The 19209-nt window shown below is 41.0% G+C and overlaps 2 protein-coding genes and 5 non-coding genes across 13 annotated transcripts; 1 reads left to right on the top strand and 6 right to left on the bottom strand.

Moving 5' to 3' along the window:
• The first annotated feature begins 324 nt into the window (after nt 1-324).
• Nucleotides 325-12017, top strand: RFC4 (replication factor C subunit 4). 4 transcript variants are annotated; one of them, XM_057738570.1, is made up of 12 exons: nt 325-576; nt 1534-1781; nt 1990-2132; nt 3985-4063; nt 5632-5711; nt 7591-7710; nt 9497-9640; nt 9833-9953; nt 10463-10588; nt 11496-11576; nt 11657-11770; nt 11861-12017. In XM_057738570.1, the coding sequence occupies exons 2-12, from the start codon at nt 1707-1709 to the stop codon at nt 11954-11956; spliced, it is 1179 nt and encodes a 392-aa protein (XP_057594553.1). In that variant the 5' UTR covers nt 325-576; nt 1534-1706; the 3' UTR covers nt 11957-12017. The 4 variants fall into 4 exon arrangements, with proteins under 4 accessions (XP_057594553.1, XP_057594555.1, XP_057594554.1 ...); XM_057738572.1 differs by lacking the exon at nt 1534-1781; XM_057738571.1 differs by lacking the exon at nt 11496-11576.
• EIF4A2 (eukaryotic translation initiation factor 4A2) lies at nt 12016-18389 on the bottom strand. Of its 4 annotated transcripts, none has more exons than XR_009054275.1 (12): nt 18269-18389; nt 17392-17437; nt 17176-17308; nt 16745-16884; nt 15797-15965; nt 15587-15696; nt 15196-15339; nt 14748-14885; nt 14408-14497; nt 14106-14185; nt 13547-13657; nt 12665-12805 (listed from the first exon to the last, which is right to left on the bottom strand). XR_009054275.1 is itself a non-coding variant. In XM_057738568.1 (11 exons), exons 1-11 carry the CDS (start codon nt 18295-18297, stop codon nt 12661-12663), a joined length of 1224 nt encoding a protein of 407 aa, XP_057594551.1. In that variant the 5' UTR covers nt 18298-18389; the 3' UTR covers nt 12016-12660. The 4 variants fall into 4 exon arrangements, 2 of the variants coding, with proteins under 2 accessions (XP_057594551.1, XP_057594552.1); XR_009054276.1 differs by having other exon boundaries at nt 13551-13657; XM_057738568.1 differs by lacking the exon at nt 13547-13657 and having other exon boundaries at nt 12016-12805.
• On the bottom strand, nt 14242-14380 carry LOC130856220 (small nucleolar RNA SNORA4). The gene has a single exon (XR_009054512.1). It is a non-coding gene; the product is annotated as a small nucleolar RNA SNORA4 (small nucleolar RNA).
• On the bottom strand, nt 14565-14696 carry LOC130856203 (small nucleolar RNA SNORA63). The gene has a single exon (XR_009054495.1). It is a non-coding gene; the product is annotated as a small nucleolar RNA SNORA63 (small nucleolar RNA).
• On the bottom strand, nt 14963-15141 carry LOC130856235 (small nucleolar RNA SNORA81). Its single transcript, XR_009054526.1, has one exon. It is a non-coding gene; the product is annotated as a small nucleolar RNA SNORA81 (small nucleolar RNA).
• LOC130856204 (small nucleolar RNA SNORA63) lies at nt 15413-15539 on the bottom strand. The gene has a single exon (XR_009054496.1). It is a non-coding gene; the product is annotated as a small nucleolar RNA SNORA63 (small nucleolar RNA).
• On the bottom strand, nt 16986-17054 carry LOC130856238 (small nucleolar RNA SNORD2). The gene has a single exon (XR_009054529.1). It is a non-coding gene; the product is annotated as a small nucleolar RNA SNORD2 (small nucleolar RNA).
• Nucleotides 18390-19209: the final 820 nt, after the last annotated feature.

Here is a 19209-nt window from a genome sequence, read left to right as displayed (position 1 = left end):
TCGGCCGCCCCGGCCGGTCAGCGCCCGCGGAGCGCCCCCCGCCCCCGTCCGCCGAGCACGCGAGTCCGCGGCCCCAGCGTCTCCTCGAGACGGCCGCTCTCAAGTTCCCTTGCCCTGCAGCCTCTAGTCGGAGGGCTGCGCGGAGACAAGGTGGAGCGTTATTTACGCCTCCACACTTACTCCCAGGCAGCCGCAGCGAGAGCCCGCGGGGCTCATCAGTTTGAGCCCCACGGAGAAGGCGCACACGGCTCCATTAAGGCGGGGCGCGCGCGACGCACCGGAAGTGACGCGTGACGCGCGGCGTTTTCCCGGCCTGCCCTTCGCCGCCGTTCGGTGGCGGGAACTCGGGTCGTTTGCTGACCGCGGCCCCTGGAAGCGTCTCCGTCCCGGCCGCTCGGGGCTTCCTGAGCCGCAGAATCTCAGCTTGGCGGACGGAGCTAAGACTTCGCGACCACCTCGTCCTTTCCCTGTCCCGGAAACCTGAGGAACGAGGCGGCGGTGTCCTCGCTGTCGAGACGAGCGGCTGAAAGGCCCAGGCGGTGCCCGGGACCACGCGCGGGGAGCCGGGGAGAACAGGTGACCGGCCGGAGAAATTGTGAGGCTTACCTTCGCCTTCCTGCGCCCTCGATGCCTCCTCTACTCCTTCGTCTTCCTCTGCCCCTGCGCCCTCGAGTGCAAGTGGTGTCTTCCCCTTTTTTGCGCGCCCCTTGGTGTATGGGTGGCCCAGCCCAGCATCCTTCAGAGCCCTGCTTTGGGCGGTATTACTGTGTGGCGCCTGTGGCAGGGATGGAGTAATCCAATGACATTAAAAACCTTAGTTATTGAGACGAAGCGAGAGAGTAGCACAGACATATATATACTACCAACTGTAAAATAGTCAGTGGGAAGTTGTTGTGTAACAAAGGGAGTCCAACTCGAGGATGGAAGATGCCTTAGAGGACTGGGGCAGGGAGGGTGGGGGGGACTCGAGGGGGGGGCGTCAAGGAAGGGAGGGAATACGGGGATATGTGTATAAAAACAGATGATTGAACCTGGTGTACCCCCCAAAAAATAAATTAAAAAAACAAACAAAAAAAAAAAACCTTAGTCATTTACAGATATTAACAATGTATTTTATTTATTGATTATATACCCATCTGCCAAGCACAGAGCTATGTGTTTGCACAGTTCTTTTATTTGACTCAGTTGCCTTATGAAATGGGCCTTAGTTTCTTTTACAGAAGGGAAAACTGAGTTTGACATGGTAATTCAGTCACCAAATCTCAGGTGCTGGAGACACAGCAGTGAAAAAACTAGAATTGCCACTGGTGCTGGGGATTTTCAGACAAACTATCCCTAAAACAGCCTTCTGCTGCCTGGGAGAATGTTTACCCGAATGTTAATAGTGCTTATCTTCTGGGTGAAATTTTGAATCTTTAAAACTCCTCATGCTTTTCTGCATTGTTTTGATTTCTTCAAATGAGTATGCTATCAGAAAAACAGATGTTTCCATTTTAACGACAGTGTCTCCTCTCCCCTCTCCCCTTCCCACAGAAGCTTCTGAAGGCAGACACCGGATCTGCCAGTAAGATAGGTTCTTGAGTGGCGCTCTAGGCCCAAGAGAAGTGAAGGTTTTCATTTGTGGTCCTGTGCTGCTCCTAACTGCCGAGTCCATTCCAGAGTCTGAGCTAGAGCTAGGCCCGTGACTGAAAAGACTGTCGAGACCCATGTACAGTTTGGCCATTAATGCCATCATATTTATCAAAAAGTTTGGAACTCCTTTGTTCTGTAACTCCCTCACTGTAAGTAGATTTTAAGTTTTTTCAGCATCTTGGCCTCTGTCCCTCTAGTCCTCAGTAGAATGCATTCAGAGGATGCTAGATCATGGGGTGATGTCCTTCATTTAGTATTTATTGAATGTCTTTGCACAAGGTTAAGTGTGCTTTCAGGCTGTACTTCCTCATGATGGTTTCAAATGAGTTTTTCCTTTGCCATCTTGCACCTGGTCAGGGTGAAGTTACCATGCAGGCATTTCTAAAAGGCACATCTATCAGCACTAAACCACCGTTGACTAAGGACCGAGGAGTAGCTGCCACTGCCAGAAGTAGTGGAGAGAACAAGAAAGCCAAACCTGTTCCGTGGGTGGAAAAATAGTAAGAACACTTGTGTTTTTGTGGAAATAGTTAATAAATTACCTCTCTGGCCAGTTTTGGTCACTTTTTTTTTTTAAGAGGAGGGTGATTTGCCTTATTTAAGTGTTGCCTTGAAAATCACCCAATTATATATCATTAAAACCTTGGAACTGAAATGTACCTTAGAATAATCTAGTTGAATTCACTTATTTTCTGGGTGAACTATGACCTCTGTAACTCAGGTCTATGGTTTTGGGGGCTGGGATACAGCAGTGAAGAAAACAAAGTTTCTATAAGGTGACTATAAGCTCTTAGGAGTTCTACTTAAGTCAAAATAATCTGTTTTTTCATTACTGATAGCTGGAAATTGTTGAGTTTTTGCTTATACGTTTTTGGCAAAAACAGCACCTGAAGTGGCTCTTAAATTTCAGTCAGCTAAGTGATATCATAACAAGTAGTTGTAACCCCTGGTGTACCCTCAGTTATTACCAAAGGATTGCAGATTACTTATAAGCCAAATAAGGCCCTCATAAGTTTTGTCTGGCACTAACAATGCTTTTAAAAATGGGAAATTTCACATAAAAGTCTAGAATCTTTTCATTAAATAAATTATACAAGGGGGGAAAATCTAGACTTTTAGCCTCTCAGGGAGGTTTACTTGAAAACACTTAGATGGACGTCAATACTACTCATTTTGGAAAGGTCATATGTTCCTCACTTCACCATAGTCTCTACTAGTGCCTCTTATCTTACACTCGCATTCTTCACTCTTGTTATCTGCCTGGACCCTGCAGGTATTGAATATGAAACCTGGTTTATAATGTACACTGGGGGACTTCTCTGGTGACTCAGTGGTTGAGAATCTGCCTGCCAATGCAGGGCACACGGGTTTGATCCCTGGTCTGGAAAGATCTCACATGCCTTGGAGTAGCTAAGCCCATGCGCCACAACTACTGATCTCACGTGCTGGAACTACTGAAGCCCGAGCGCCTAGAGGCTATGCTCCACAACAAGAAAAGCCACCACACTGAGAAGCCCGCACACCACAATGAAAAGTAGCCCCCGCTTGCCACAACTAGAGAAAGCTGGTGCACAGCAATGAAGACCCAACGTGGCCAAAAATAAATAAATAATAAATCTTGAAAAAAAAATGTGAATATACACACATGCTGGTTTTCCAAGATATTATCTGACATAAAATATCTACCTGGCATTGGCCCAATTATTTAGAAAAGTATAAATCAAAGAAGAGCTTTTGTTTAGTTAACTAAGCACAGAGCCTAACTTAGGGTTAGGAGTATAACTTAGTTTAACATCATTAGTTAACGATGTAAGACAAAAATTATACTTCATATTGGTTAAGCTTGTTATTTTGTTAACCCTCAATGAAGTGAATAGTTATGCATTTTTTTGTGCGATTAGATGATAGAAGAAATTGGTATTAACCAATTAACGTCATAGTAATGTGTAATTGTATTAACCAAAATTGTTACCTATCTTGAGGTTGCTAAATAGGTCTCCCTTTTTAGCTTAAGTGCATGTTGTCAAAACATAATATTACTTTCTAGTCAAGTATTCACCTTACATTTTGAACCAGTTGGCATGTGTGATGTTATAAAATAAAATCCTTTTGCATAATTTTTGTAAGCACAACAGATGCAAACAATGCATCTGGAAAAGTGAAAAATTACTCCATTGCTCAGTATGTATTTGCCTAAAGTAAATATGGATGGGATTTCCACATCCAATTGTGAAAGTTTCTCATTTCATTACTGATATGAGAGAATTATCATTGGTATTTTAGCAAAAGGAGAGGCTTCTGTGGCTACTATAATATACTAAATAACTTCTCTCTCTCTCTTTTTTTCTCTAGTCGCCCAAAATGTGTGGATGAAGTTGCTTTCCAGGAAGAAGTGGTTGCAGTGCTAAAAAAGTCTTTAGAAGGAGCTGATGTGAGTAGCAGATGCTGTCTAAAGTCTTTGGGAGATTTAAGACTTTATTCACTCTCTTCCTTCCTTTATGGCCTCCGGCCCCCTTCAAATACTGTTCTGTATATACAGTAGGCCCTTGATTACTATTTGTACAATGGATGATTAGTTCAAATATTTGTTGATCATCTCTTCTAGCCTATGGCATTGTTATATGATACTCAAGTAGAGATTGAGCAAGACAGACAGGGTCCCTTTGCTCATGAGCTTTTATTTTGGTGGGGGGAGAGACAGAGAATAAACATGTAAGCAAAATAAATAAGAGAATTATAGGTAATGATAGGTACTGTAAGGAAGAGTCAAAGAGTCTTTGAAAGTATGATTGCTCACCTAATTTTAGGATTTGGTTTGAACTACAATACAAAAAAAAAAATTGAGCATGTAATTCTGCTTGTAGCATCATGTCCCCTGCTGTGATATGTGGGATAAAATGTCCTTGAGTGACTTGCATTTTGGATTAATTCAGAGACAAGATAAACCTGTATGAAGAATTAGCAATTTAAAATTAATAAATATATAATAAAGTGTTTTAAGAGCTTCGTGGAGGAAGGGAAACAGTTGCAGACAGAAAGTGGGATGTGGTTTTTGCTTTATTCCCAAGATTTTCTTCCCTCCTCTCAACCTGGCTGCTTTGAATTAGAGGTTCTTTGATTTTTGCTGCAATTGTTCTCTTCCTGGAATTACACTGCAACAGTATATATTTTGAAAGAAGTTATATTTATAAAACTGTTGAAAATCTTTTTCTTTACCAGTATTTGTTTGGATTTGATCCAAATATGTTTAGCTTTTAATTTTATAATAATATACAATTTAAATTGCATGGTAATATTTACACAGATTGCGGGACATGATGTATTTTAATTGCTGGAATTCTCAACTCTTTAGGCAAATGTAGCGGGATTATGATCCACTTCTTGATTTTATACCATTTAATTTACGAGGCTGAACTCAGAACTTTCTTCTTTAACCACTTGTTTAATCATTTGTGTTTCTTTGCAGACTTAAAGTTTTTTGAAACTTGAAGTAATTTTTTTTAACTCTAAAGAGTAAAGGAGAATAATTCATTCAGTATGCCATTTTCACTCCTTTTTCCTCAGTATTGGCCAAATCCAATTTGGTTTATGTCCCTTTTGAAGCAACTGACATCTTTATAAAATGTAAAAACTTGCCCAGTCCTGAGCCTAGGTGTAGGATAGGAAACTGACAGAAGTCTGGAATTTCCTTCAGAAATAAGAAGTTTTTAATTCCAGCTTTGAAAATCCCATCTAAGTATTAGATGAGGTGTAGATCATAAATATTGATTCAGTTTAAGATATTAGAAAGACATCTTGGGGAAAAATGATAGTGTTTGTGAAAAAGCAGGATTTAGTACTGTTACTGCTATGATACCGGTTACATTAAGTAATCTTTGTATTCAAACATATATGCCCTATTAGGGAAGTGGTTGTACTCTTCCATAGGCATTTTTCAGTCACTTTCACCCATTTGTGCCAGAATACAGTTTTTTAAAACATAAAATGTAACTTCTACAGCTACCTAATCTCTTGTTTTACGGGCCACCTGGAACTGGAAAAACATCCACTATTTTGGCAGCAGCTAGGGAACTCTTCGGGTAAGTTGAAATCTCTTTCTCTCTTTTAAAGACTTGACACTAAGAGTCTGGTACTGCTTTTCTTTCTCTAAGACTTTGCATTTGGTTTTTCTGTGAGGTCGTTGGGTTTATTTTTGTTCTGAGTTTTTTAAGAATCCAGTGGGCCCATTTCCAGTTCCTCCCCTCCAGTAAATTAACTTGCCTGTAATCTTCTGTAACCTTTATTCTGAACCTTGTTCAAGTGTTTGAATGTACTACAAGGAGCCTTGTGGTTTTTTTCATCACTTTAACTCTTTCATTATGATTTTGGAAACCAGAGGACCCTGTCTCCAGTGTTGCTGATAGTTTTATCACTTTTAATGGTCATGTTCACATCCATGTCGTAGAATTTGCTGTTTGATGCTACTGATGTGCACCACTCCTTGAGTTCCTTCATGCTATGAACTTGCCAGAGCCTGTCTCTGGAGTGGCTGGCCAGCTTCTTGGCCTGCAGTATCCTAAGTGTAAGCAGAGTGTGTGGTAGTTGATGCAGTATTATTCCAGGTATAGCAGAAAATCTCTGTGAGCCACATTCTTAAGGGTCCTCTTCCTAGACTGACTGTCTGGGCTTAGCCAGCTGTTGTAGTAGAGGAGCTCTTTACCTAAGGTTAAAAGAATGTATCAGCTCATGTCTGATATCAGTGCAACATGCACCAACATAACAAAGGCTATCTTGAATTTATCCAGAATTTAATATCAGGCATATGGCCTAAGGGTATATCTGAGATCCTGCATATGAAAATAATTAGATGCCCCTGAAACCACCAAATATGTAAGGATAATTAGTTCTGTTGAAATGTGAAGACAAAAGGGGAAGGTGCTCTGAACCTAGTATTTTATTTGACAGCAATTTTCGTTTTCTCAAGGAAATTTTAAAAGAGCTTTATTGGTTATTCTATAACTCAATCACTTAGATTCGGTCTGAACCAATGTGGTCATAGTGAAACCGTTAAGTGTAGTTTATTATTAGTTCTAGAGTAGGTTAGTCCAGATTATATAACTTGTAAAATATGTTTTTTTGAAAATAATGTTTGTCTTGATAGACCTAAAGGGACTTAACTATAAATTCCACATTTAATAGTATATGTGATTTTAAATTAGAAAATACGTGCACAGAGCCTTCTAGATGTTTATACCCACAGAAAAATGCGTAGCATATCATGCTGTTTAGGAAGAATAAAGACAAAATCCCAACTCGTTTTTTTTTTTTCTATCAAAAGAATATATAGAAAAATAACTAGAAGGAAGTATTCAAAACAGTGGTGTGGCAGAGTGTGCCAGGTGTTATTTTCTTCTGAGTTCTCAGATGTTCCTGCACAGAGTTACTTTCAATAATTTTTTTTTAAACTCACTTAAAAAAAAATGTTCGTGTTTTGATCCGGTAATTTTCCTTATAGCAAGCTTTATGAAAATAATTCAAAATATGCTACATAGCAGCATTATTTAAAATTGTAACATATTTAAAACTATTGAAATGTCTGACAATAGAAGGATGTTAAGTAAATTAAGTAATCGATGGTACAGTCTTAGGTTGGAAAGTGATAGCTATTAAAATGGCTTTTACACTGTTTATCATGATATGGCAAGATGCTTGATACAGTCCAAAGTGGAAAATTGATTTAAAATTTAGTACATTATGTGAATATCATTTACCTACTTTTTTTTTAAATGCATGGGAAAAAGCCAGAATGTATGCCTTTGCAAAAGAGAAAATACAGAATTAATTGTGTACCTTCTATCCATATTGTTTACTAGGTGTGTTTTAAACTACTGAAAAATGTACAAATGTTAAAATATGGCTTAAACCTGGGTTACTTATATGCTCTATGATGTTTCATAATTTTTTTTCATTTTGACACAGGCCTGAACTTTTTCGATTAAGAGTTCTTGAGTTAAATGCATCTGATGAACGTGGAATACAGGTGGTTAGAGAGAAAGTGAAAAATTTTGCCCAATTAACTGTGTCAGGAAGCCGTTCTGAGTAAGTAAGCTTTCACCTTCCCTTCTCTATACCATGTTGTTGTATTTGTTTAAAATACATGTTTCTGTCAAATTTTCAACTTCTTTTTCATGTTAGATCATATTTTTATCTAAATTATTTAAACCTAGAAATGACCTTTCCATTATAGTAACTAATTTTAAGGTGTTTAGCTGTCCAGGGTTTTTAATCAATATTTTGTCTAAGGAGTATTTATTAATCAAATGTGATGGTTTGGTGGTACATTCATAATAAAAATCCTGATTTTTGCTATTATTTTTTAAAAGTCTGTCATATATATTAAGCTTCAGTGTATATTTCATAGTTAGGGTGACAATATAAAACCTTGTCCAAACTGGGACACTTTAAGAGAGAAAGAGGAGTTATTATTAATAATAATTCAATAGGGATGTTTAGTCAACTACATAAACTCCTTAGGTGGCAAAGTTCCAAGGTTAAATTTTTGGTACTTGGCATATAATTAAATTTATATCAGAGCACACTTAGGAATTTGTAGAAAGTGAATGACTCAGTTTTTGATATCTACCTTGGATTGACATTATATATAAATCATATACATGATAAGGGACTTAGATCAAGAATAAAGAACTGGGGCTTCCCTGGTGGTGCAGTGACTAAGAATCTGCCTGCCAGTGTAGGGGTCATGGGTTCGAGCCCTGGTCCAGGAAGATCCCACATGCCTCGGAGCAACTAAGGCTGTGTGCCACAACTACTGAGCCTGAGTTCTAGAGCCCACGAGCCACAACTATTGAGCCCTTGTGCCACAACTACTGAAGTCCATGTGCTTAGAGCCCATGCTTCGCAACAAGAGAAGCCATGGCAGTGAGAAGCCCACGCACCACAACAAAGAGTAGCCCCTGCTCTCCACAACTAGACAAAACCCATGTGCAGCAACAAAGACCCAACACAGCCAAAATAAATTAAAAAAAAAAAAAGAATAAAGAACTTAGAACTCAATAATAAAAAGACAGCCAATTTAAAAATGAGCAAAGGATCTGAATAGACATTACTGTAAGGAAAATATACAGATGGTCAATAAGCATATCAAAACATGCTCATCAACATCATGCGCCATTAAAGAAGTGCACATCAAAACCATGATGAAATACCTCTTTACACCCACTAGGATGGCTACAATCAAAAAGAAAATAAATATTAGCAAGGATGTGGAGAAATTGGAACCCTCATACATTGCTCGTTGGAATGTAGACTGGTGCAGCCATCTTGAAAAGTCTGGCAGTTCCTCTAGAAGTTAAACATAGTTACTATATGACCCAGCAATTCCAGTCCTAGAATATATACTGACAAGAAATTAAAACATATACATGTACACAAATGTTCACAGCAGCATTATTCGTAATAATCAAACATGGAAACAACCCAATATCCATCAACTGAAGAATGGATGAATGAAAGGTAGTATATTCATCCATTTGCCATAGTATTTGGTAATAAAAAGAAATGAAGTAATGATAAACTACAACATGGATGAACCTTAAAAACATTAAGTGAAAAAGTCAATCACAAAAGACAGCATATTATGTTGACAATATATATATAGGATTCCATTTATATGAAGTGTCCACAATAGGCAAATCTGTGGAAACAAAGTAGATATTCCTGATTGCCTCTGGCTGGGAAGGTTGGGAGAGAAGAGAAATGACTCCTAATGGGCACCAGGTTTCCTTTTGGGGTGATGAGAATGTTCTAAAATTAGATTGTGATAATGATGTGTGAATTGTAACTCCTGTGTGTTTCTCTGAATCAGCGGGAAGCCATGTCCTCCTTTTAAAATCGTGATTCTGGATGAAGCAGATTCTATGACCTCAGCTGCTCAGGCTGCTTTAAGACGTACCATGGAGAAAGAGTCTAAAACCACCCGATTCTGTCTCATCTGTAACTATGTCAGTCGGTATGTGTATCGCCCTAAGGGAGATGCTAGGCAGCCTTGTTTTGATAGCCCCAGATAGGGAGAGAAAAAATTTAAATGTTTCAAGGCTACATTAGTTTCTCCTTTGTCAAATCTTTTGTTCTTGATAAAAATGAGTTCTTTGGGTGAGTTTCTTCATTAGACACTGACTTATTTTTTTCCGCTATTTTACAGAATAATTGAACCTCTGACCTCTAGGTGTTCTAAATTCCGCTTCAAACCTCTGTCAGATAAAATTCAACAGCAGCGATTACTAGACATCGCTGATAAAGAACATGTCAAAGTTAGCAATGAGGTAATTACGAATTATTATTACAATTATTGTAAATTATTAATTTCTTTGATGAATGCCTGTGAAGAGGCCCTTCCTGAAAATCAAATGTGTTGCTTCAATTTCTGATGCCAGTTCTTCAGGCCAGTTAAACTCAATGAAAGACAGGGCTAGGAATTACAGGTTCAGCCTGCCTTTTGCTGTTAGAAGTCTGTTATCTGTCAGTATTTCAAAGACCCAAAGCTGAGGCAGATTCCGTGCATAGAATGCAAATTCTGCAGCTACAAATCTCTGCATAATGACAAGGTACTCCATTGCAAGAACTAATTTGGTATGATGAAATTCTGGTACAGTCATAGAATATATAGGCCCCTTATTCACTATAACAGAATTTAACCGTAATAACCATAATTTGAATTTTCTCTGCTGTCTACATGAATTCTACCTATTCTAGGCTAAAACAGTGCTTTGCTTTATTAAACTCGTCTTAATTGGCCATTAACAGCTTAAGAAAGCCACTTTTTTCTCTTCAGGGAATAGCTTATCTTGTTAAAGTGTCAGAAGGAGACCTAAGAAAAGCCATCACATTTCTTCAAAGTGCTACTCGATTAACAGGTGGAAAGGAGGTCACAGAAAAAGTGATCACAGACATTGCTGGGGTAAGAGCACTGGATATTCTGAAATTCCTTTATAATCGGCTTTTTTGTGGCTTTTAGAAAATTTTTAGTTCAACAAATATATACATGTGGAATGCTTATTATAAGCAGTCTTAGTCTCTTCAGGCTGCTGTAACAAATGCCATAGGTTGAGTGGCTTTTAAACAAAAATATCAGTTCTAGAGGGTGGGAATCCAAGATCAGGAGGCCCAGATTCAGTGTCTGAGGACATAGGAGGCCCAGATTCAGTGTCTGAGGACATACTTCCTAGTTCAGTAGACTCCTAGTTCATAGATGGCCTTTACCTCCCTGTATCTTCTTGTGGTAAAAGGGAGCTCTCTGAGCCTTTTATAAGGGCACTAATCCCATTCATGAGGCTTCCACTCCCATGACCTAATCACCTCCCAAAGGTGCCACCTCCAAACACATTAGCAATTTTTAACATGGACTTTGAGGGAATGTGACTGTTTAGTTTATAGGAGTTACCAGAATACTTCAGGCAGGCAGGCATGTGGCAGTTAAAATAGATTTAACAGGTATCCTTATAAATGAAAAAGTGTCACATCCAACTTACAAAACTCTCTTGCACCACACCCTTGTCTTCGTCCTGTCAGGGCTCACCTCAGGATCACTACTTCCAAAGCTTAGTTCTGATAAATCAATAAATGCATCCCTCTGGTTGCAGAACTGATCAGAGTATTTTGGATGCAGTAGCTTTCTGGATCACCTATCTGGAGCATAAGGCTCAAAGCTGACCCTTTCTCAGTTCTTTGCCCTCCCAACTCGTATGCATCAGGTAACAGTTCTGTGCTATAGGACACATGCTACTTCAAGCATGCAACACCAGGCAGTGGGCACAGGCTTGGCAGAGAAACAAGTCTTCACCCAGAAACTTAATTCTTTATTTTAGGTAATACCAGCTGAGACAGTTGACAGAGTATTCGCTGCATGTCAGAGTGGCTCTTTTGACAAGTTAGAAGCTGTGGTAAAGGTGAAGCGACTTCACTAACCTTGGAGAGGGTGGGGGAGGGGGGAGGGGAATCATACCAAAATCAGTTTTTTTTGTTACAGGACTTAATAGACGAGGGTCATGCAGCAACGCAACTTGTAAATCAGCTTCATGATGTGGTTGTAGAAAATAACCTCTCTGATAAGCAGAAGTCCATTATTACAGAAAAACTTGCTGTAAGTAGACATTTTCTACATTTCCACACAGCATACAGTAACACACCTTAAAGGGAAATTTTGTTTACGTAACCTTTCATTTTCTTGTAGGAAGTTGATAAATGCTTAGCAGATGGTGCTGATGAACATCTGCAGCTGATCAGCCTCTGTGCTACTGTGATGCAGCAGTTAACTCAGAATTGTTAACCATATATCCAATATGTATCTTTTGGTAAAGAATTTATAATAAAATGACGAAAGCACCCTTTAAAGTGAATATACAATTTATTTAACATTCAAACTTCATTAAGACATGTGCAATATGGCAATTTTACTGGGGGGTTTAACCCTACCTAGGATGATTGCTTGCTGGGGCTTAGCAACAGGGTCCAGTTCACACTTAGCACTAATTAAATACTTTATTGAATAAATATAATACCAAACAAAATGCATTCAAATGCTTTCTAAAAAAAAAAAAATCAATTTTAAAGGCCTTTCTATTCAGGCTAATGACAAACACAATAAAGGCAGATATGCTAGTTTAACATAATTGGCTGATTTTATACAGCACTTATATCTTTTAGTCCACAAGTATATTATTAAATGATAGAGAACATCTAATACAACCATTTCTACAGAACTAGGAAATAAATTTCTAAGAAAGAAAGATTTTACAGACCCCATCTTTTATACCCAACCCCAACAGTCTAACTCTAAAGAGGATAAAGCCAATGACTTTCCTCACAAGAGCTCACGACTAATGTCGCTTTGCTATCAAAATCTGTATTTCTGATCCGTTATGAGCATTGAGACAAGATTCAAATATTCCCAAAGAAAGAAGCACAATGCACGTTGTGATCGCCTATTCAGCAACAGCGAGCACTGCATCCAAAACAATCTCATCCCAGGAATTAAATAAGGTCAGCCACATTCATTGGCATTTCCTCCACTGTAGTATTGTAGAAAGTCTCAATGTCACGAAGAATCCTCTTGTCTTCTTCAGTAACAAAGTTTATAGCCACACCTTTCCTCCCAAATCGACCCCCTCTGCCAATTCTGTGTAAGAAAGAGAAATAAGCCATTAGAATATATCACTTCTCACATATGCTGTATGAACTACTGAACATGATGATCCACTTGTTAACCATCAGCTGCTGTTTACTTATCAAGGTTATAGTTCGTGCTTCTAATTGGAGCACTAGCTGCTAATCAATATCTAGAGAAAAAAATCTTCCTTTGCAGTTAGTGCCAAAAGGATTCAAGGCTTGTCTGGCTGCAAAATGAGATTTAATCAGGTATATCTCGAGCATTACTTTGTTTTGGTTTTTTTTTGTTTGTTTTTTTTTTAAAGCAGATGACAGTATCGTGTTTGGGGTAGTGAATTTAAAGCCCATACCAAAGTGGGCCAGCCAAGAGCAGATGTCAGCCTGGGACAGATGTAAAACACCAGGGATAAAGCAAAAAGAAGTTATGTAATCCACTTCGACGCACTTCTGGAACTGTAAACTGCAAATACAAATGCTGCAAGGTTAACTATTGTCTAAAACTTACAACTTTTTCCAGTGGGAAAACAAGTATTTGGTATGGTAACCCAAACTTATCACTGCTCTTTTGCTCAGTTTCACACGTTGTAACTCAAATTACTCAAACGTGTTTACCTCCAAAACAGCTTCCTAACCTTCCTGATAGAAACCAGACAATACAAACCACCTAAATAGGCTAGTATACAAAAATGCCTTGGCTGGAGCATCTTAAAATATCAAATAATCATGACAAAAGAAAAACAAATATAAATACCGACTCGCTCTTTATTCAAACAGTGTGCTGTTTCGCTTATGATTCCACGTCCTAAATTACGTCAACGCCGTTTCTGAGCGCCATCTCGTCATCAACTGCTGCTATCGACTCCTGTATTTTTTAAAAAGTCTTTTTTTACATCATATAACAAAGTACAATTCAATTTATTTAGGGATAAAGCCACTATAACTAAACCAGGGACTGCTCAAATTGCTACCAGACGACACCAAGAAAATCCCAACTACAAAGGAATCACCAAGAAAGCGCATGGACACAAGAGCATCACTAAAAATACAGCTCAAAAATAAGCTAAGACCAACAGATCTAAAACGACCTTATCTGTATGTATAGAGTCAACAATCTGGGCAACATTCACAACTGTTTTCCCACTGTGTATGACCAATCTTCCCAGATACAATTTTAATTACACCCTACCAAGTTACTATGTCCTATTACTCAATTCCCTGACTTGAGGTTACCTTTCAGACAAATCAGTCAGTAGAAAACCAAAATACGAATTTTACCAATACAATAGTAAGTCAAGATGCCATCTACTCACCTGTGAATATAGTTTTCACGATTGGTAGGTAGATCATAGTTTATAACCAATGACACTTGTTGCACATCAATCCCACGAGCCTGAAATACAGTGATAATGGTGTTCAAACTCTAAATGAAAAACCAGACACCTATGTAATGTAGGCCACAAAATAGTAATGAACTATACTAAGTGGTATAGCTCACTGTGGAGTGTGGTCTTCTCTTTATTCTCCCAATAGCCCAAAGTTGGTAAAGGTTATTAAAAAACCTTCCCCCAAAACAAACTTTTGGTGGATTAAAAACAGCAGTAAAGAGACTTACCAACAAGTCAGTAGTAATCAGAACACGGCTTGACCCTGATCGGAATTCCCTCATGATAACATCTCTTTCCTTCTGGTCCATGTCACCATGCTGCAAATTAACAAACCTATTAATTCAAAAATCACCAATCAAGTCAATATTTAAAAATCAAATCAATATGTATGAGACCAAGCGTCCCTGGCTGCTACGGGAGTATAACAGACAGGTATAGTTAAGAAACAACTTTATTTTGAGCAGGGGGAACGACAACACAGCACTTAGCAGCTATATTGTAGTCTAAATCCTGCTTTAATGAAAATACAGACTTCAATTACCATTACTAGGTTAGAATACCTCTTACCAGAGCAGAAACTGTAAAGTCCCTGGCATGCATTTTCTCAGTGAGCCAGTCCACCTTGCGCCTTGTATTGAGAAAAATAACAGCCTGTGTAATCGTCAGTGTCTCGTACAAGTCGCAAAGTGTATCCAACTTCCATTCCTACAGTATTTCAGAGAAAGTTAAGTCATTAACTGTTTCCAACTTACATGTTAGAAACTTATTAGATTGGTCTAAAGGCATATTGCACCAAATCTCAAGACAAAGGACACTGGACATTAAGAAAGAGGTCCACCCCAGTCTTTTACAATCTAGTGCAGTTACTCTTCTTCCTGTGTGTACTCTGCTAGCATTATTACAAAAACCAAGATGTGATCCTAGTTTCTGTAATTTTAGCACAGTGCTTATACAAGAAGATTAAAAAAAAAAAAAACCTGGCTACATTCTTATGTTTCACAATTAGACAAATTACCTCTCTTTCAACATTAATATAAAACTGTTTGATTCCTTCAAGAGTCAATTCTTCCTTTTTCACCAGAATTCGAATTGGATCTCTCATGAATTTTTTGGTCACTTCCAACACATCCGTTGGCATCGTGGCAGAAAGCAACACCACCTTAAAAAGATGATTACGTTGTCACACATTACACAAGTACTTAGCACAAGTCCTACAACACTCAAGAAAAAAAATGTTTGAGACCAAGCGTCTCTGTCTGAGCATGGAATTGTGCTAGACAGAGATAGTTATGCATCAGTTGTTTTAAGCAGGGGGAACGACAATATAACACTTCAGTTGTATTGTAACAGTACCTGCATTAAACCTAACCTCCAGCTATTTTAGGAGGGAGTGAAATAAAGCTCACCTGAATACTTGTATTTAATTTTTGGAAAATCTCATAGATTTGATCCTTAAACCCTCGGCTCAGCATTTCATCTGCTTCATCCAAAACAAACATTTTGATCCATTTTGGAGCTGTTAAAAAACAGTCATACTATCATCTCTAGATTCTCAAGCATGCTATTTGCTTTATTTGTAATAGTAAAAACAAACTATACTGGACAGCAATACTTACAAAGGTATCTTCTGTTTAACATATCAAATACTCTCCCTGGTGTACCAACAACAATATGTGGTGCTTCAGCCTGCAGTTTTTGCATTTCATTTCGAACATTGGTTCCACCAATGCAGGCATGACAAGTTGCTCCCATATAGTCTCCAAGTGCCAGAATTACCTTTTGGATCTGAAAGCCAAAAGCCTTAATTATTCTCTAGCAGAATTATAGGCTTTGTGACTTAACTTCCAAAGCATAATGGCAAATATCTGGTCTGCAAACAGCTTTAATGCATGCACAGCACTTAACTACTTACAAGCTTAAAATGCAGACCAATCTAACTGCCTCAAGATAAACTTCCCTGAAAACATCTTGTGCCTTCTCAAACTTGAGATCCTGTTGCCCCAGGTGTCAGCTAGGTTAAAGAACTACAAACATTTTCTACATTATTCTTCATTATGTAGAAAGTGTAAATAGTGGTAAAAAGATTAGCAATTATAGCTAAAACAAGTTACTACTTCAATTTTTCCCCACAGGGTACTGCAACTTATATAATCTTGGCCTTAATAAAGCATACAGGTGTATCAGCAAGGTTTTACTTCAAAGCCAATATAGCAGTGAGCTTTAAAAACACTGCATGCAACAGATGCATCAAACTACTGAGACAGTCAAATAACATGTCACTGCAGTTTTCATGTTGCACAACTGCATTCAAACTTAAAAACGAGATCGTGTCTAGTACACCCTAAACAAAAGAACCTTGTTTCTCAATCTGTTACACAACCCTGCAAACCATACCTGCACACCCAGTTCCTGTTTAGCTTTCAGTAAAAACTCCCTGCATGCATGGACAGTTAAAAGGAGGGCTCTGTAGGACAAATGTATACTAAGCTTTAAATTCTTCACAGTTGTGAAACCTGAAACCTATGCAACACGCAAGCAGTTTTTTTGAACTACACTATCAATACCTGTTGAGCCAGTTCTCTGGTGGGGGCCAATACTAGTGCTTGGGTCTCCTTGAACTCAATCTCCAACTGTTGCAGGATGGAAATAGCAAATGTGGCTGTCTTGCCAGTACCTGACTGAGCTTGAGCAATCACATCATACCCTAAAAAAAGTAGGATACACATTTACCGACCCCACATCAAACCGTCACTTCTAGTTCACACCATGTATTCCATTTGGAACATGAATTATGCCCAAATAATCAAGTGATCAGCAATGAGTATTCTCTTCATTTCAGGTCAGTCCCGAAAGATGATTGCCATCATTTCACTTTAAGGAATACAAATAGGTGCTAGTCCCCCACAAGGTAGTTTTCCCACAGTAAAGGGAAAAACGTCCAGGTCCATGCAGAACAGTGCATTCATTTTTAAGAGGCTCCAACCAGTTCCTTTACCTTTAATACACGGAATAATAGCTCTCTGCTGAATAGCTGATGGCTTCTCAAAACCATAAGCATAGATGCCCCGAAGAAGAGACTCCTTTAAGTTCATATCGTCAAAGTTATCAACAATCTCATTCCAATTGCTCTGAAAGTTTAAAAAATAATAATAATAAACGAGGTGAACAAACTCACCTATCCAGAGTTCCAAATTCCACACCCATTTCTTACCTCGATGACACCATCGGGGTCCATTCCCTCTGGGCCGCCATGTTCTCTGCCGACAAAAATACTGCAGTTAGAGAACATCCTCTCCCCAAACCCCTGGAACTGCACGTTTAGGGGAATAAGCCCTCTCAGTACCTGTCTCATCCGGCCGCCCTCCCCCGCACACGCACACTTCCCAAACGACCAAAGGAAGCTGGTACCGCAGGGCACACGCTGTACCGCGCGCCTGCTCAAGGTTAGGAACCGGGGACGCCCGGAAAGGCCCCACGGACGCCAGCCCTTCCCCCAGGCCCGAGCGCCAGGCGCTCCCCTCTCGGCGGCGGACCGTCTCGCGAGAGCTCTGCGCGCCGAGCTCCGCCCCTAACACTGCGCAAGCCGGGGTGATTGACGCGTACCGAGGCCCGACCAGGCCATGCCAACGGTTCGCCGGGACCCCGCGGCCGGCCGGGCCCCATCGGGCCTCTGGCCGCGGCGAGTGGGCGCCGCCGAACCCTGCCCCCACCCCACCTCCCGCCTAGCGCTCCCAAGCCGCGCCGCGGGCCGCGAATAAAGCTCCGGGCCCCCGTTCCACTGTACCCACGGCGGGCTGCGCCACAGCTTCCCCTCAATGCCGAGCACGCCACGGGCGGGGGGAGCGGCCGCGATCTCAAGGCGTCGTCGGGAAAACACACTTTTCCACCACCCCGCTTTCGCACCCTTGTCCCCCCACAACCCGAGCCCTAGCCATCATGGAAGCTTCTCGAAACACGGGGGTACCGAGCCCCGAGGCAACGCCTATGAACCGGGGCTCCCCGCCTCCTCGCCACTTCCTACCATTCCCTCCGGCGCCCTAGGACCCGCGCCGCCGACCACCACCACCCCTACCCAGGACGCGCCGTACCTGTTATAATCCGCAGAGCCACCAGACATGATCCGAAAGCCCCCTCAGCGCCCGACTGGAAAGACAGCCGGGCCGCGCCACCCGTTTTTTATAGGCTCGCGGCCGGAACCCGTTTTCTGCGGAGGAATTTTCCCGTCGCTCTGCGAACGGCCACAAAATCGTGATCCTAGGGTACTTGTCTCAGAAAATATCCTAAGCAGATGGGTGGGAAAATCCACATCAGGCTGTCTGTCGATATTACAGGGTGGTGGAAAATCCCACGCCCCTGGGGGAAGGTTGGGACTCTTTGCTCTGCGGCGGAAGAATCTTGCAGCGAGCGGTGGCAGGCCGCGCGTTCCCCGCCCGCCCTGCTCCTACGGGGTTTCCACGTCCCCGAAGCAGAGGCGGCCGGGGCGCCGGGCTGGACCGGGAGGCGGAAGCCTGGGGTGCGCCGGACGCTGGGCGGCCCCGGGCTCCCCGCCGGCGAGCGGGGCGAGGCTGGCCGGGCCGGCGGTGCTCGGTGGCGGAAGGGCAGGCGCGTCCGCAGTCTGCGCTGGAGGGAGATCGATCCGTTCCGCGCGGTCCCCCCGCTACTTAACTTGACGGTAAAGAGCCGCCTGGCCTTTGGCCCGAGCGTCTCACATCCTTCAGACCTTGACAGTGTGAACCTCCTGCTGCGGAAAATGTCGGCCACCCAGCTCGTCCCAGAAGATCCGGTTTACCGTACAGCGTGCAGGGCGAGAAGAAATGTGTAGTGTCCTCTGCAGATGTCTCTGGAGTAACAACTCCATTCTTCTCTCTAGCCTTCTCTCGCTCTCTTTTCGAAAGAATGCTTATAATTTTAACAGGTGTGAGAAATGCCTGATTAAAATCATTGTGATCTTTTGCAAATGTAGGGGGAATGTCCTTGTAATGCAGGAATTTAAATGGATGCTTCCGGCGGGTACAGCACCATGCTGCTT

The sequence above is a fragment of the Hippopotamus amphibius genome, chromosome 6 (genome assembly GCF_030028045.1).
Source record: "Hippopotamus amphibius kiboko isolate mHipAmp2 chromosome 6, mHipAmp2.hap2, whole genome shotgun sequence".
Lineage (NCBI taxonomy): Eukaryota > Metazoa > Chordata > Mammalia > Artiodactyla > Hippopotamidae > Hippopotamus > Hippopotamus amphibius.
Note: the sequence above shows the minus strand (reverse complement) of the source record. Positions and strands in the feature narration are given on the sequence as shown.

Bases quoted from the DNA above. Each gene is read 5' to 3' on its own strand.
- RFC4 (XM_057738570.1), top strand. From the start codon at position 1,707: ATGTACAGTTTGGCCATTAATGCCATCATATTTATCAAAAAGTTTGGA. The intron at 11,577-11,656 runs GTGAAGCGACTT...TTTTTGTTACAG, and splicing joins AGTTAGAAGCTGTGGTAAAG to GACTTAATAGACGAGGGTCA. The intron at 11,771-11,860 runs GTAAGTAGACAT...ATTTTCTTGTAG, and splicing joins TTATTACAGAAAAACTTGCT to GAAGTTGATAAATGCTTAGC.
- EIF4A2 (XM_057738568.1), bottom strand. From the start codon at position 18,297: ATGTCTGGTGGCTCTGCGGATTATAACAG. The intron at 17,309-17,391 runs GTAAGAAATGGG...TTAAACTTTCAG, and splicing joins ACCCCGATGGTGTCATCGAG to AGCAATTGGAATGAGATTGT. The intron at 14,186-14,407 runs GTAAGTCTCTTT...ACTGTATTTCAG, and splicing joins TGATTACTACTGACTTGTTG to GCTCGTGGGATTGATGTGCA.